Source organism: Symsagittifera roscoffensis, chromosome 4 (assembly GCF_963678635.1).
Source record: "Symsagittifera roscoffensis chromosome 4, txSymRosc1.1, whole genome shotgun sequence".
Taxonomy (NCBI): domain Eukaryota; kingdom Metazoa; phylum Xenacoelomorpha; order Acoela; family Convolutidae; genus Symsagittifera; species Symsagittifera roscoffensis.
In genome coordinates, this window is record NC_087065.1 from 70372497 (window position 1) to 70384727 (window position 12231).

General features: G+C 34.4%; 1 protein-coding gene across 5 annotated transcripts in view; it reads right to left on the reverse strand.

Moving 5' to 3' along the window:
- Positions 1–12231, reverse strand: part of LOC134845305 (coiled-coil domain-containing protein 180-like) — a 95624-nt gene that overhangs the window by 56806 nt on the left and 26587 nt on the right. For all 5 annotated transcript variants that reach the window (XM_063862276.1, XM_063862275.1, XM_063862274.1 and 2 more), the window contains 4 exons: positions 10043–10165; positions 8381–8554; positions 4402–4647; positions 3908–4048 (listed from right to left, as the gene is read on the reverse strand). In XM_063862276.1, coding sequence (XP_063718346.1) covers positions 3908–4048; positions 4402–4647; positions 8381–8554; positions 10043–10165 — 684 coding nt within the window. The remainder of the gene's footprint in view (positions 1–3907; positions 4049–4401; positions 4648–8380; positions 8555–10042; positions 10166–12231) is intronic.

A 12231-nucleotide genomic window follows, 5' to 3' on the forward strand; every position in this document is an offset into this window, starting at 1 on the left:
TCGGTTCGCGGAAGTTTCAGGTTCTTTTAAGCAACCTATTCAAGCTATGAAACTTTGAAATATTTCAAAATACTTCACACACCGAATCTGTTCGCGAAGAGCTTCAAAATTTCTAAGCAATTTTTTCAAGCTTTGAAGTTTGGAATTATTTCAAGTTATTGCATAGACAGAATCGGTTCGCGGAAGTTTCAGGTTTTTCTAAGCAACCTATTCAAGCTATGAAACTTTGAACTTTTCAAACTGATTCGTCGACCCAAGCGGTTCGCGAGAATTGTAAGTTTTTCCAAGCAAGCTATTAGAACTAAGCAATTTTGAAATATTTCAAGTTTGTTCATACACCGAATCTGTTCGCGAAAAGCTTTAGGATTTGCTAAGCATGCTTTGAATTGTTCAATCAACACGAAATTATTTCACACATGAAGGCTTCAAACTCATGACAATTGAAAACACGTCAAACAAAAATTGCAATCAAGCAGGAAATATCGGTGAAAAAATAGGCAAAAAAACTAAGAGTACGTTAAAATTATTCAAGCAGAATGGCGCAGCCGAAGCGTGCTGGGCCAATAACTCGGAGCGCGGGATCGAAACTACCCCCTTCTATATTAGAATCTTCATGTGCACAAACCCAAATCCAATATACTTTGAGATATTTTAAATCTTAAGATTCTATCTCCTCTAAGATTAGATTAAATAGTGCAACCCAACATGAAATCTAATTTCAATTCGAAAGCCAGACAGCAAGAAAAATTTCTGCAGATCAAAATCAAAAATTGAATGACTTTTGAGTTAAATATTGATTACACACATTTTTGATTGAAAGAAAAAAAGTTTTATATCCATTATGAAGGCTTAAAACTCATGACAATTGAACAAACCTCAAACAAATTATGCAATCAAGCATGAAAATATCTATGGGGAAAATATATGAAATGAAACTAAGAGTCCGTTTGAATTATTCAAGCAGGATGGGGCATCGGAAGGGTGCTGGGCCCATAACCCAGAGGGCGGTAGATCGAAACTGTCTACAGCTGAAATAGAATCTTCATGAGCACAAACTCAAATCTAATATACCAAGTGATTTTTTTAAAACACAAGATTCTGTCTCATCTGAACTTTGAAAAATTATTGCAACCCAACATGAAATCTGATTTCAATTTGAAAGCCAGACAGAAAGAAAAATTTCTGCAGACCAATATCAAAATTGAAAAAATTTTGAGTAAATTATTGAATACACACATTTCTGATTGAAATAAAAAAACGTTTTAAATCCATCATCAAGGCTTAATACTCATGACAATTGAACAAATCTCGAAAAAAAATGAAATCAAGCAGAAAAGATCTATGAAAAAGTAGGCAGTAAAACTTAGAGTGCCTTTTAGTTGTTCAAGCAGAATGGCGCAGCGGAAGCGTTCTGCGCCCATCCACCAGATGTCGGTAGATCGAAACAACCAACTGCTGAAAGAATCTTCATGTGCAAAAACTCTACTAAAATATATCTTTGGATTTTTCTAAATATAAACATTCTAACTCAGTTCGTAAAAACCAAATCAAGCATTGCTTGGGATTTTCAAGTCTAAAAATTGCGACTCATCGAAACTTGGAAGAATCAATGCAAGTTAACATGAAAAGTAATTTCGAATTGAAAACCACATGGCAAAAGCCTTTTCTGCAGACCAATATCATAAAGTAAACAATTTTCAATGGTCATATTGGACACAAAAATTTATTGTTGAAACGTTGCACCGATAAAAAAAACAGTTTTGCTTCCAAACTGAAAGCTTCGATTTCATGACATTAGAACAAAACTCAAAAAATATTGCAATCAAGCAGAAAAGATCTAAGAAAAAACAGGCAATAAAACGAAGAGTCCGTTTTAAATGTTCAAGCACAATGACGCAGCGGAAGCGTGCTGGGCCCATAACAGAGGTCGGTAGATCGAAACTATCTCCTGCTAAAAGAGAATCTTCAGGTGCAAAAGTTCTACTAAAAATATCACTAGAGTTGTTTTAAACTAAACATTCTAACTCATTTCGCAAAAACCAAATCAAGCATTGCTTGGAATTTTCAAAATTCAAACATTGCGACTTAGTTTAATTTAATTAACGCAGACAAATTTAATTAACGCAGACAAACACAGCGCTGCTTAGAAAGAAACAAATTCATGATAGAGTAAAAAAATAGAGTTATCTTATATTACCGATACCAGGGGCGGATCTAGGATTTTCGGGCGGATCTAGGATTTTCTCGACGGGGGGGGGGGGGGGGATTTTCAAAAAAATTTCAAAAATTTTAACGATCTTTTTTTTAGGTCAACCAAATTGAATTTTCGAGCTCTCCCAAGGCCTTAAAAGACGCTGTTATGACCAAATTTTCTGCGCGGCAGGCACATTTTTGAAAAAACAGGTAAAAAAAAGCGTTGAAAAAACAGGTCAAAAAAGGCGAAAATTTTGACCAAAAATAGCGTTTTTTTTCGGCGCGCGCTCCCCCCTCAAAGTAAGTATATACTGGCGCCAAAGGCCTTTAGAAAAGTTTAGGGTCTGTCACCAAATATGGATATCTCAAAATAGTACAAAAGAAGAACTTAAGAAGTCTATTTCAAAAACTTTAAATCCACGAGACATTTTTTATGAAAAGGCCAACATACCGTTTTTGACTCAATTATGAAAAATTTTGACCATACAGTATTGCACTTTTTAGATAATACTCCCACAAAATACTATTGCCGGTAAATTTGCTCACAAATTCGCGTCGAAGAGCCGGAAAAGAATTCCAAATTTTTAGCCTAGTTGTAAGGCGTTCTCTTAGGGAGTGTCAGATCGTGCATTCGATCCCCTCCCATGGTAATGATAGAGTGTGAGGCTAAGCTCCAACTTGACCTATAGCTTCAGGTTTACCACAGCCTGACCGATTTCGGCTGCAATAGTGGTTCCGCGTGAAAGTCTTGAACGTAAATATTGATAAAAATGACAATAAGAAAAAAGATAAGAACTTTTTAAGCCTGAAAGCATACAAAATATGCCAAAATATTGCTAATTTTCATTAACTAGCAACAGCAATATTAGGAATATCACAAACATTTAGTACTCAATCTACAATTGCATTTATCTCCAGTTTTTTGCAATTAAAGAAGTTTTCTGACTTCTCGGAAACCTTGCAAGAGAAGTTTTTTATTAGGTGCATAAATCAAAACGTGCAGAAAACCAAAAATGAAAACCTAAATCATCAGACGATCATTTGCAACTAAGGAACAGCAAGCAACTGAGCCGCCATAATACACTGCAGATGATAATGAAAAAACGCCAGGCTGTCAAAATCAAACCACACTTTTCTAAGAGCCATCAATTGGGACAATTGAGGCAGTTTACTGACATTTCCCGTGACCACGACTGTCCTCGTGATATTGGTCTTGTAGGCGCTACTTGGGGGAGTGGACATGTTTAGTACGGGGGAGTCAGCACCCCCATCCTCTCTGTCGGTTTTGTCCCCTTCGGAGGGGGGAGGTTGGGCACCTCGGGCCGAAACCCGACGAGCAGCCGAACCGACTGGCTGGAAATATGTCATTTCACTTAAAGCGCAGTCAAAAATTAGAATCAAAGGTTACATTATTTTCTTGTTTCAAGTTCTAAATATGTAAAGATTTCTTGATTTAACATCTAATCAACAAGAAAAATTCTAACTCTAGTTTTTAGAAATTCTAAAAAAGTTGCTCGCAATAAAAATCAAATCTAAATCTTGTTCAACAAATTCCGCAACTTTCCTCACTTAGGACAAATGTTTTCAGAACAGTTTACATGCTTTCAGCTCATATTATAACAACTTACATTTCAATAATTTCCTTTCAGTTTCAAAAAACATCTCCAATTGCAGAATTTCAGAGAACAATTTCAATTTTTGAAGTAATTCTTACTGTTTTGGTTGACCGTGTCGTATCTTGATGTCCATGATGTTTGTCCCGGTCAGTAGTCGCTCCCTCTTTATCTTTGGGTGCTTTAGAGGGTCTCGCACTGTTTCCGCCAGCGTCGGCTGCTCCCGCTGTCGGCTTCTTCTTCTGATTTAAAACATGATTAAGGTAATTAATAAAAGTATGACCTTGACGTTGTTCCTGAAGATGATTATTAAGATATGCGGCGTTTTAAATCAAACTTCAAAGCTACCTTTAACAATACAGTAGATCTATTTTGCATCCTGTATAATTTTAAGCTAAAACCTTACATAACAGCCGACAAAATTAACGATAGCTAACGACGAATAGCAAACTAACAGACCTTTTTGGTATTCTTCCAAGAGCGGATTTTTTTGATCATTTTGTAAGAAATAATCAAAGGTTTCTTCTTGAAAACCAATTCATTATATTATGCAAAAACAAATTTATTATATTATAGCAAAAATAAAAACTCTTACATCAGCTGGGTTCTTGCGCGATATTCCGAAGAACTTGAGCAAGTTCTGGTCATATTTGTCGAACTCCTGATGGACTCCTGTGGGATACTTCTTCACTAACTTCTCCTGCTGCAGAGCGAACTCATCATAGCCTGCTCGGATTCGATCCAGGATGTCCATCACTTGTTTCAAAGTGGCCTTCAGGCCCGCTTCTGATGTCTCTTGGCGAAGTTTGTCGATTGTCATGTCTAGAGTGGCCTCACGCTCCTAAAATGAAGTTAGACTTAAACAGGCAGTGTACTTTCAAACCAATCTTATCAGGGAGACCAACAGTGAAAAAGCCAAGATATCTACCTCTCAACCAAAATACCGATGGTTCGAGGCCCACAACGATCCTTGCTGATTACTTCAGTTTGATTCAACAAAACCTAGCCTAAAAATATTTAAAAAATTTTTTTTCTCATGGTAAAACGAATCCACTTACAAATTGGCGCGGAATTCCCGAGCAACTACTTGCAACCCAAATTTGTGAGTAGAAAAAATGTTGCGGAAATTGCGAAATTCGCAATGAGCGAATTTAACAATAATTTTAACAATTCGCAAAATTAAACAGATTTATAAGCAGTTTGTGGATTCTGATCAGAAAATGCGTTTTCCTCTTAAAGTTTGTGGATTCCGCAAATTGTTTGTTTATAGATTCCCAAAAAAATTCTAGACTCTGACAATTTTGGTGCAGATTGGGCAAGTTGTGCTGCTTTTGGAGTGATGCAGTGTTTTAGCAATCTGTTTGTGGATTCCACAATAGCTAAAAGATAAAGGAAAATAGCTTTGGCGCGGATTCGACAAAAACAACGTTTTCAGCCTTTTTCAAAGTTTAATAGAGCAATATTGAAGAAGACTGCTTGTTTATCAGAAGGAAGCCCTGAATATTTTTGACTGCAATTTAAGGCCAACTAAAAAGTTTTCTGCTGGAATAATTGACAAAAAATCAAACAAAAAACTTTTTTTCATTCTTTTCTTCATTTTATCCCCTCACTTGCTGTAAAACACAAAGCGAGTTTAGCGTCGTTTCGTATTGTTTTAATAAAAACAAAATGCTGACCTCAATTCAATTTTCAACGCAGTAATTCGCCGCTTACGTGTCTTATAAGATCGCAACATATCGCGCGTTAATTATCCCAAATTGGCCAAATAAACCCCTGTCAATTTAAGAAACCAAATCACACGTAAAGTATCTTTTAAAACTGAGCTCAGGATAACAATAAACTTCCAGATCGTGTAAATAAAATTCCGTCAAAATTGCTTAGTTGAAAAATCGAAAATTGACTGAATGAAAAAAAAACTAAATAAAATTTAAATTTTTTGTTGGACTAGGTCTTATACTGCTGAATTATTCTGACTTTGAGACAGTGAAATGACATGCAAACTGTACCGGATTTTCAAAACTACATTTGAACTATCCAAAAGAGCATTTCAAAATTATCACGCTTTTTCAGAGATGTGTTATTTGAATAACTTCAAGCCCACAACTTCAAAACTTTTTTCACTTAATAAACCATTACTTCGAATCAGCTCCAGCTTGAATGTCAGAATTAATTCAAAAATTAAAATGGTGTTCACGAAACTTGATGAAAAACTAGGCCAACTGAATTTGAAATACATTTCACAAAAGACAAATCAGCTTCAGCTTGAATGTCAGAATTATTTCGAAAATTAAAAGCGTGTCCAAAAAATTTGATGAAAACTATGCAAACTGCAAACTGAAATTAAATAAGACTAGCATGTACCGCAACCTCCGGATCTTCAAATTTTCAACAACTCAAAGAACTATTCTTTGAGTGTACTCTGACAGCATGGCAGCACCCAATTACAGGGCTCGAAATTAAAAATTTTGCAAAGTTTTTTATTCAAGTTTTTTATACAAATTTTGAAGCACCATAAAAGTTTGTGAAGTTTCATATAAGTTCTTCAACACATCTAAATTGAACTAAGAAACGTCACATTTGGGAAACTGAAAGCAACTGAGCAGTCGCATTTGCACGCAAGATTTGCAACTCCTGAGAGTAACTTCGAATTTGGTAAAATTTTTCATTAGATTTTTTCATTCAAATTTTGAAAAACCATAAAAACTTTTGACATTTTTTATATCAAAGTTTATAATAAATAAAGAAACGTCACATCTGTGAAACTGTAAGCAATTGAGCAGTCGCATTTGGAGGCAAGATTTGCAACTCCTGAGAGTACCCTTACAGTACCCAACTACACCGTTGGGAAATTCAAATTTTGAGAAACTTCACCTTAAGTTTTCTGAAAGAGGTATTTTTTTGAAAACCAGAACAAAATATAAAATCACTTTTCGAAAACTACCAAAAAGTGAACAGTCTTTTTGATGACAATATTTGCAATCTTTGAAAGTAGGCAACTACAGGGCTGGGAATTTCACTTTAACGAATTATTTTGTAATTTGAGTTTTCTGGAAATTTCCAAAAAAAATCGAAAAAATCGTCTTATCTCTTGAACAAAAATGATTTGGACATTCTTGATAGGAGGCCGAATTTGTAACCCTTGATATTACTCTGACAGCCCCCTAACTACATGTTAGGAATTTCATACTTCATAAAAAAATTAATTTAACTTTCATGAAATTTTTTTTGAAAAAATCCCAAAAAAACGTCATATCTGGAAAACTCCAAGATTTTGAGCAATCCTATTCAGAGGCAAGATTCGCAACCTCCTGAGAGTACCATCAAAGATTCCAATAACAGGATTGATATCTCCAAAGTTTTGGAACTTTTTAACAATTAAGTTTTTTTTTGAAAATTTCGGAGAAAATCATAAAAAACGTCATATCTAGAAAACTACAAGGATTTGAGCAGTCATATTAGGAAAAAATATTCGCAACTCCCGCGAGTACCCTGAAAGAGCCTCACTACAGAGATGAGAATTTCGAGCTTTGCTAAAAATTTTTATACCTAAGTTTTCTGAAAAAATTTGGAAAAAATCCTAGAAAAATAGTCATATCTCGAAAACTACAAGGATTTGAGCAACCATAATCAAAGGCAAGATTCGCAACCCCTGAGAGTACCCTCACAAAATCCAACAACATGATTGACATCTTCAACCTTTTGGAAATTTTTAAATTAAAAATTTTTGAACATTTTTTGGAAAAATCATAAAAAATGTCATATCTCGAAAACTACAAGGATTTGAGAAGTCAGAATTGGAGGCACAATTGGCAACCCCTGAGAGTACCTTGACAGCACCCAACTACAGGGTGAGAATTTCAAAAATTGAGAATTTTTTTTAAAATTAAACTTTCAAGAAACTTTTTTGAAAAACCTCGAAAAGTGCCTATCTCGTAAACTAAAATTGTTTGGTTATTCATATATGGAGGCCAGAATCAGAAAACCTGGGAAAATCTGACAATATCCTACTATTGAGTTGCTAATTTCAAACTTGGAATAAACACTGAATTTAAACTGGAAAATCGAAAAAAAAACTTTAACCATTGCAATATACGATATAGCTTAAACGTGAAGAAAATCATTTGTTAAACATGTTAAAAAAATTACGTTGAAAAAGCTCAAACAGGGCGAGATAGTGAAGCCCGCATTTAAATATATAATAATAAAAGATAGATAATAGACAGAGATTAGATGAAAGTTTAAAAATTAGGCGACGGATAGACAGACATAATCAAATCAATTTAAAAAGCAGGTATACAGAAAGACAGACTTAATTTGGCCTCGAAAAAAATACTGAAAAGTTAGTGACCTTGCGAAAAACTAATTGAACAATTTTCTTAAGCATTGCAATATATGAGAAAGCTTAAGCATGAAAAAATTCGTTCGTTAAACTTGCAAAATTATTATGCTTAAACATGAGAGATAGCTGTCACTCGCATTTAAATATAGTATAGATAGATAGATACAGATAGATATAGATAGATAGATTTCAAAAGACAGACAAGAGGAGAGAGAGAGAAGTAATAAATAAGAACCTGGTTAATTTGATCGTTTTTGATTCGATTGGCGTCCAGATTGGTCTGCATAGTTCTCTCCTGCTGGGCCAGTCCTGCCTCGTGCTGGTCCCACACATGAGCCAGACCCTGGCTGAACTTGAACAGACTCTTCACCTCCTCAAATTGATTCTTGTTCTGATCCTCCAGACTCGTCTGAAAACAAGAAAAAAAGAGTTTTAAATACGAAGAGCTTAATAATTTGTTTGAATTCAAATAAAAACAATCAAGTGTTGACACTTAAAACATACATTTGCATATAAAAAAGTATCTTTTACAATAATTTTGCAAAACTTAAATCAGGGATTTGTGATTGATTTAAGCAAAAAAACTGTGCTTAAAATTTACACAAGCACGAGAAATATTTACGTACTTGTGTAGTTTGTTCATGCAGGAAAATTTTGGCGAGCAAAATAACAGTTTATAAGGAAAAACTTTCAATACAAAAAAACAGTAAAAATATCGACTTCCTGAGTTCAAATGGAACAAGACTGCTCAAATCAGGGCAACGCCCTGCATGACCCGACTGCCTTTTAAGGTCTATGGATTTGTGCTGGCTTACGGAGCAATCGGATATTTTTTCCGCATTCTCTTATCAATTTTCTGCGGGTTCAAAAATCGCCACTTTGGCAACGTACTGGACTAATTTAGGAACGCATTCAAGGTTTTATACATGATGCTGAAAGCGTAACTTGAAGTAATTATGCGTGGCAAATTGTATCGCGCTCAATATTGTTCCAAATTCAGTTGGGTAAAGCTACTAGGTCATATTAAATTTTTCGACTTTCGAAGAAGTGCCAGAACCTTTGTGCTCGGTGCGGTTTTTTCTTCAGACCAATTCGACTTTTAAGTAGCCTGTTTTGAACGGAATTTTTTCTAGCATCTGAAAATCACTTGTTTAAAATAGCTTTGTACCTCTACATATTTTTCATTAAGTTAGAGCTACTTGAAAGATTCCAATTGAATTAAAAAAATGGAAAACAAAATCATTTATCATTATTTTGAGCTTACAATTTTAACATCGATCTTAAAATGCTACGGAAAACAACCGAGGATTCGCATTGCTACGACAGTTTGGTAAAATTAAAAATTCAGCATGAACAAAGTTTGCGACATTTGCTAAAAAAACAAAAATTCTTCACAACTTAAATAAGTGTCTACATTGACATTTGATAAACTTTTGGAAAAATTTCGAGGAATATTTTTAAGACGAGATCAAGTCCTTTTTAATTTTCAAATAACATTTTTAGTTTTCATAGTGACTTTCAATTTCATAGTGATTTTTAAAGATATTATAGCTAAATGCGTGATAATACGACTTAATGGATAAATACCAAAGTTGTGCAAATCAATTTATTTGCTCACCTTTCAAAGTTTGACCTCCTTATAACTATAAAAAAAATAGTTGCTGACAATTATAGCAAACTATAGCCCCCCAATTAGTATATAGCCTCCCTCATTTCGCCAGCAAATTATACTTACAAAAAAGTATAGTTTTCCCATGTAATTTTACAATTATAGTGGGGCTATAATTTGCTATAACTTCTTTTTGTAGGGGGGGGGGGGGGGGGGGTTGTTGATATAATTCAAAAGTGGTTGTGGAAAAAGGAAAATAGCGTGATAACATGATGGTAATGAACATACATCCATGTTTTCGAGTATCTGTTCGAACACTCTCTGCTGTTTGCCGACTAGAGGAAGGAAGTCTCTTTCCATCACCACAGCAGCACTTTTTTTATCACACACTTGCGACTCAATCAACGTCTTCTAAAACACAACAATCATCCAACGTCTTCTAAAACACCTAACTGAGCGCTGGAATCTAGAGACAAGTCTTTAAACATGTGAAAAATTTGTGGGAACGATCAAAGAAAACGAAAGAACAAAAGAAGAACAAACGGAGCGTCCTTGTTGGGGAATCCGCTAACAACTCACCAAAAACACAGTTTGGTCTTGTTATGATATTTAACAGATTCGTTTAAAACTGCCGGGTACATTTCTTTTTTTAGTCATTCAGAGCGGAGGCCTAACAGTAAGGTTAATTATTAGGTTGGCATGAACGCTTATAACCAGGGCCCATTTAATCTATGACTTACTTGAAAGAGCTCACCTTGCAAATTGCAACGCATGTGAGATTTGAACCAGCAATCATATGATAGCTGGCCACCACCTTTACCGGAGCACCACGATGCCACTTGCAGGATGTACAAAATGCGCAAAAATCCTCAACCAATCAACGCCCTTTAAATTTCCGATGACTGGCTGAACTTATTGCTTATTTCATTCAAATTTTTGAATACTGAGTTCTGCTTGTTTGTTAAAATTTCGCGTATTCCGTTATTCGTGCATGATGGATTCACCCAAAATCTGTTACGCAGAATAATTAAAGCATCAGCACTTCTGCTTCAAAACAGGGCAACTTCCAAAACAATAATTATCCACATCAATCACTCGTTTTGCTACAATACCGTACCCAGGGGATTTCTGTGCAAGATCTGAAAGTCTTTATTTCTTACATTAGTTGACACTCAGATCTAAAATTCTTTATTTCATATTTGGATAAGAATTTATAAAATTAAAATCTGAAATTTGGATCTGGAATAGAAAAGTTGAAAATCAAAGTTTCAAATCTGAAATTAGATCCGAGAAACCCTTTGTTAAAAAATAAGTTATGCATTTCGAGCAAACAATTGAATTTTTCCTTTTTGATGTTTCTTCAACTTATAAATATTTTTAGATTAGCTAGCGGTAGAAAAAACATTTCCAAATAGTTTCACAAGCAGTTTTTTTTCGACCTAAATTTCTTGTTCAACTGTGATACAAAGTTTTCAAAAACTGTTTCAAAGACCTATCAATTTTTCTTTGATTTTCACGCGCTACTTATGGGCTTCCAATGTTTATCTCACGCTTGGGAAAACATATTTTGGCAGTTTTTCAGTTAGCTAGCAGAAGCTATCAAATACAAAAGTATCAAATATAGCAAAAGGTGTGTCAAAATTATTGGTTGTTTAGATCTGAAATAACTAAAAAAAACTAAATTTCAGATCTAAAATTAGATTTGATATAGATTTTTTCAAATCTGAAATAACCACGAGAAGCAAAACTTCAGATCTGAAATTAGATCTGAAATAACCCATTCCTAAAGTATCCAAGCGTTATTTTATCATTTCACAACCCATTTTAGATCTGAAATTTAGATATGAAAAAGATTATTTCAGATCTGAATTAGAACATTTACTAGGTACGGGATAATTGAATTTTTTTGATGGATATTGTACAAATTATCATGATTTGTAGATAACTTTAAATAAGAACAACAAGCTTCTCAAATTTTTGACCAAATTTATTAGTTTTCAAGAAATTAATGATTATAAACAAAACTGTAACACTTGAAAGACCTGAATGAAACTGGTTACTCTGAACTACATAACTCAAGGGTTGACGAAAATCACCGGGGGTTAGACAATTTTCATTACGAGGCCAAATGGTGCATTGGATGTCTTTCAACATGTCAAAATTTTGTCGGAATGATCAAAGAAAACGAAGGAGCAAAAGAAGAAGAAAAGAATCGAGCGTCCTCGTTGCGGAATCCGCTTAAAATTCACAAAACACACAGTTTGATTACGTTATATTTGAAGAAAAAAGCGTTTTTCATTTCAGGCGTGGGGGGTCAAAATTATCAGGGGGATCCCGCAATTTTAGATAAGTTATGATTAATATATATGCTCTAGTCAAAAAACTTCTTGCATTTTAAAAATGGCAAACAATTTTGTCCATTCATTCCAGACCACAATTTTTCAAGCTGAAAAACATTTTTTGGAGTTTTGAAAAAA